The sequence below is a fragment of the Pinus tabuliformis genome, chromosome 5_1, assembly GCF_031772625.1.
Source record: "Pinus tabuliformis cultivar Carrire ecotype Pingquan chromosome 5_1, CPIR1, whole genome shotgun sequence".
Classification (NCBI taxonomy): Eukaryota; Viridiplantae; Streptophyta; class Pinopsida; order Pinales; family Pinaceae; genus Pinus; species Pinus tabuliformis.
Window position 1 is genome coordinate 650700388 of NC_142305.1, and position 4839 is coordinate 650705226.

At 38.8% G+C, this 4839-nt stretch overlaps 1 protein-coding gene across 1 annotated transcript; it reads right to left on the bottom strand.

Annotated features, from left to right (window-relative positions):
* Nucleotides 1–397: 397 nt before the first annotated feature.
* On the bottom strand, nucleotides 398–3044 carry LOC149166672 (uncharacterized). Its single transcript, XM_089430220.1, has 2 exons — nucleotides 2598–3044; nucleotides 398–559 (listed from the first exon to the last, which is right to left on the bottom strand). Exons 1-2 carry the CDS (start codon nucleotides 3042–3044, stop codon nucleotides 398–400), a joined length of 609 nt encoding a protein of 202 aa, XP_089286346.1.
* Nucleotides 3045–4839: the final 1795 nt, after the last annotated feature.

The window sequence follows — 4839 nt, forward strand, 5'->3', positions numbered from 1 at the left end:
AATGAATGATTTCATGAGTCAATATGATGCCATCCAAGATTTGACGTCCTTCTACATAGCTAGATTGTTCCAGTGAAATGAGAAGAGGGAGAAGCGGTTTGAGGCGATTGGCAATGACTTTCGAAATGATTTTGTATATGACATTGCATAGAGCGATGGGCCTGAACTTCTCTAGAGTACTCGGCTGATCTTCTTTGGGGATGAGAGCTATGAATGTTGCATTGAGAGAAGGAAGTAGCCAATGCATAACTCGTGATTCTTCTACCACATTCCAGACTTCCTCTTTGATTAAATCCCAAAAGTGATGGTAGAAGTTAGAGGTGAAGCCATCAGGTCCTGGAGCCTTCCCATATTTCAATTGATCTGAAGCTGATTCTACTTCCATCATAGTTATCGGTCACAGCAAGAGCTGATTGTGCTCTTCTGTTATAATTCTAGGAATATGTTGGAGTATTTCGTTTATTGCAGGCTGTCTATCTGTAGGTGGCTCTTGATGTACTATTTTGAAGTGATTAGTGAGCTCTCTCTCAATATCTTCCTGTGTCTCCATTCTCTCTCCCTGTGGATTTTGAATATGCGAAATGGTATTATTCATTCTTCTTTGGATAGTTGTGCGGTGAAAGAATTTGGTGTTTCTTTCCCCTTCTTTTAACCATCTGATTCTTGACTTTTGTTTCTAGAGCATTTCCTCGTGTTTCCTTCTTTCTTCCAATTGTGTGAGAAGAGCTTGTTCTTGACTTGCTAAAGTCTTGGTTCTGCCTCCTGTAATGATCTTCTGCTGTAGCTCTATCATACTTTTCTCGAGCACTTTTTGATCTTGAAAGATATTACCAAATGTGGTGTGATTCCAGTACTTGATTTGCTTTTTGATATGCTTCAACCTCTGCTGGAATTTATACATAGTTGAGCCACCAGAGGGAATAAAGCTCTCCCAAGCTGATTTGACCATATTTTTGAAATTAGGGTGAGTGAGCCAAAAAGTTTCAAATCTGAATGGTTTCCTGTTTGAATTTCCAGGGCTTGTCCATTGCAGGGAAATGGGCCAGTGGTATGAGCCGGCAATGGGGAGTATTGAGGCAGTAATATCACCTCCTAGATGTACTGAGTTATCTGAGATGAGGTATCTATCCAACCTAGATGAGATTTGTTGAGAGCCCGTCCTTTTATTATTCCATGTGAAAAGACCATTATCAAATGGTAAATCAATTAGCCAATTATTTTGAATGTATTCTTTGAAGCTACTACTTTCACTGTCTAGCTTCCTTCTGCCTCCTAGTTTTTCCTCCAGCCGAGTGATCATATTGAAGTCACCGCCTGTGAGCCAGAGTGGATGTGTTCTTGTGGAATTGAGAATTTCCAGCGATTTTAGCAGCGTATTCTTTTGCATAGTATCTTGAGGGAAGTATACATTTGTCAAGTGACCATGTATATTGGTGTTAATGATGTGAAAAGTGGCTTGGATAAAATGATGAGAAGCATGGAAGTCTATGAGGGAGATTTTCTGCGTGTTCTAAACTATAGCAAGTGCCCTCGAAGTTCCTATTACATCTACATGATAGTTTGGCATTCCGACCAGGCTCTGAATAAAATGGAAGCTTGTGCTAGTATTACATTTTGTTTCCTGCATGAAGAAAATATGTGGTTTTTCATGCTGTATCATGTTCTTTATGATCCTGTATTTCTCAGGACTGTTAAGTCCGCGAACATTCCATGAGATGAGCTTCATGGTTGACCAGTAGATAAAGATCTGTAGTATTTAGTCAACTTGGAGCACCTTCTGGACTCCACTAGCATTTCCCCAATGAGGATTGTGCATTGTAAATCTGTCTTTCTGCCTCTTTTCTTCCCATCTTTGGTAATGTGTTTCCCATCCCAGCTGCTTCCTTGTTGTATGCCCAGTGTGTTGTGCTGGTGCACTCTTGAGAGTACTACTTCCAGATTTTCAAGTTGCCTGTCTGGTATTTTGTCGAACTCTTTCTTCTTGCATGCTTGTTCTAGACTGAAAATGTCTAGGTCTCCTAGATCAAAGCTTTCAGGTTCTTCTTCCATGAGACTTTGTTGACTGCTCTCATCCATGTGGTGGGTTGTGTTGAGTGGGTCTGTCAGCAAGTTGTCAATGTCCATTCCTTTTGCGGACCAAAGGGCTTTGTTGTGATCTTGAAGGGGGATAGGTTGCGAGGTTGTTGGTTGCGGATCTGAGTTATTTGCTAATGATGGTTGACTAGCATCATTAGGGGTAGGTACAACAAAAGGTTTGGTGGATGGCGCAGAAGTTGTCTTAGCTATAATGGAAGGATCTGATTCTGGCATATCTAGGTTTGACAGAAGGTCAAAACTGTTGCTGGAGGATGGTGCATCAGAGGATGGTATTACATTTTTTGGTGTTGTAGGGGGTTTTTTGTTATGCTTCTTTCTATTAGCAACTTTGGTAAACCCTTCCGCATCAGATTTTCCCCATGGTCTGTAGATTTAGGAGGGGCATTTAGAGGACAATCACAGAATAAATGTCCATGGGTGTGGCATTTCCTACATCTAAAGGGCACATGTTCATAATCTATGGGTTGAATCCATTCAAAGTCATCGTGAAGGAGACTTACCGAATCCGTGAGTGCCTTGCCGAGTTTCATATAAACGCAGATGCGAGCATATGAGGTGTACCATCGAAGCTTTGTTTCCTCTGCAGTCTTTATGAATTCTCCTAGCCCATTGCCAATAGCTTTAAGTGATTCTTCATCCCAATATTCCAGAGGTAGGGAATACATGCGAATCCATACTAGTGCCCAACTGAAGTCTTCCTTGTCTGGATTGAATCTTTCTATCCAGTCTCGTAGATATAGACCCACTGCATTGAAGAAATAGGGTCCTCCATCTAGAATATGATTTCTGTCTTCAATGCAGTTGAAGATGGCTGTAAAAAAACCTTTGGGGCCTAGCTGTAGGGTTACATGTCCCTTGGGCTTCCACTTTGAGGTTATCCATCCTTGCAGAGCTTTTTCGGTAGGCCAGTAGCCTATAAATTTACCTATCAGTGCATGGTCTTTCATATATTGTATTTGTGCATTGATTTTGTGATTGGGTAACTCAATCTTGGGTCGTTCCACTGCAATGGGCTTGCAAGTGGAAGACGATGCCTTCTTTGGTTTTTCAGGTGCTGCGGGGTTATTTTTTGTTTCATTGTTCAGATCTTCCTATTCGTTCTTCTCCTGCTACTGCACAGGCTGTATCGATGGTTGTTCTGCTCTTCCAGTTGAGGGCTGTTCATTTTCGTCCTCATGTGGCCAATTTCCATTGTTGCGGCCTATGGGGGGAGGCCCTGTGGCCTCCCCCATCGGGATGTTCATTGGTTGTTTCTACCAATTCAGCCAGACCCGCGCTGGCAGCAGTACTGCTTGTTTCTGAGAGACTGCTTTCTCTGTCTCTGCGCCATGTAAGGGTTTCTGAGAAACCCTAGTCCACCATTTTCCTCTACTCACGAGCTCCCCGACCATAATCTTCTCACAAATAATGTTACCGAAGACAAGTGTTTCATTAATAATGACTTGCTTGCTTTTGGTCAAAGACTTGAATTATGGTCTGATTCGGACATGAAAAACAACGAACTTCCAAATGCTAATCATAAGAGGCAAATCAAAGTTGGATGGTCCAAAATAATAAGTACACTAGAAAACATTATTTCTAAATGTAAGAGAATATAGAATAGAAGAAGTGATGTGTTTCTGAATGCCATGAAAATTGTTAAAGAACTAGACAGTCTATGCATTATATGAAATTCTGAATTGATTACAAAAGATATGTTAACATTTGAACTGGATAAGAGAAAACAGTCAATGGCAGAGCAGTTTGATGTTATAACTAATTTTAATCCAAAAGAAATTGACAAATGAGTAGTTGACTTTGTCAATATTAATGACATGAAATTTTTATTAACCACTCAGTTACAAGAGGAGGCAATAGAAATTGAAAAGCAATTATTCGATCAACATGTGAGGCTAGAGATCACAATGGGACCAACAAATGAATTTATTCAAGGTAATCTGAAGACATTGGTTCAAGAGGCTATGCATTCGAGAGGTAGTTGATAATAAAAAAATTAGCCTATATGATTTCACAAATTATAAATGTCCTTAAATATTTTCATATTTGTTTTATGTTTACTAGTATTCAATCATCGTGATTTGTTAATTTTACTATGTCACATAGTCTATTTGTTGAATTTATTTTCTTTCTTTCTTTTGCAACTCTCCTTTTGAATATTGCAGTTTACATATTTACTTTTTGTGAATACAGAAGCAAATACTTAAAGAGAAGATTCCAAAATAGCGGAGTGAATGAGCTAATGAATTGAGCCATTGAGCATTTTCAATACTGATACAAGCAATTCGCGTTGAGAATCAAAATTCTTAATGCTTAGCATATGATATTCTATGCATTTGTATTCTATTTATTTATTTCAACTATAGCTATGGTGCTTGAAATTTGAATCTTGATAATGTTATTGTTACTGTGATTGTGTTGCTTAATGTTATAGACTTATGCTTTGAGAATTTGTATTAAGCTATTGATACACACATGCTAATAACATGAAAAATCAGAATAGTTCATTTTGCTATGAAACATATATAATGTTCACTATCATCATATTTTTAAATTTGTCCGGAGTGGGTGTGGAGCCTTTTGCAAATAGATTTTTGTGTGGAGTACAAAGATTTTGACTATGAAATCTTAAAAGCTTCCTATACGTAGTTCACTTAATCCGCAGTTCCACCTATATGCCTATTTATGAAAAGATAACTATAAACAAGGCTTCGACTCTGCAAAGAGTACAACCTTTAATTAGTT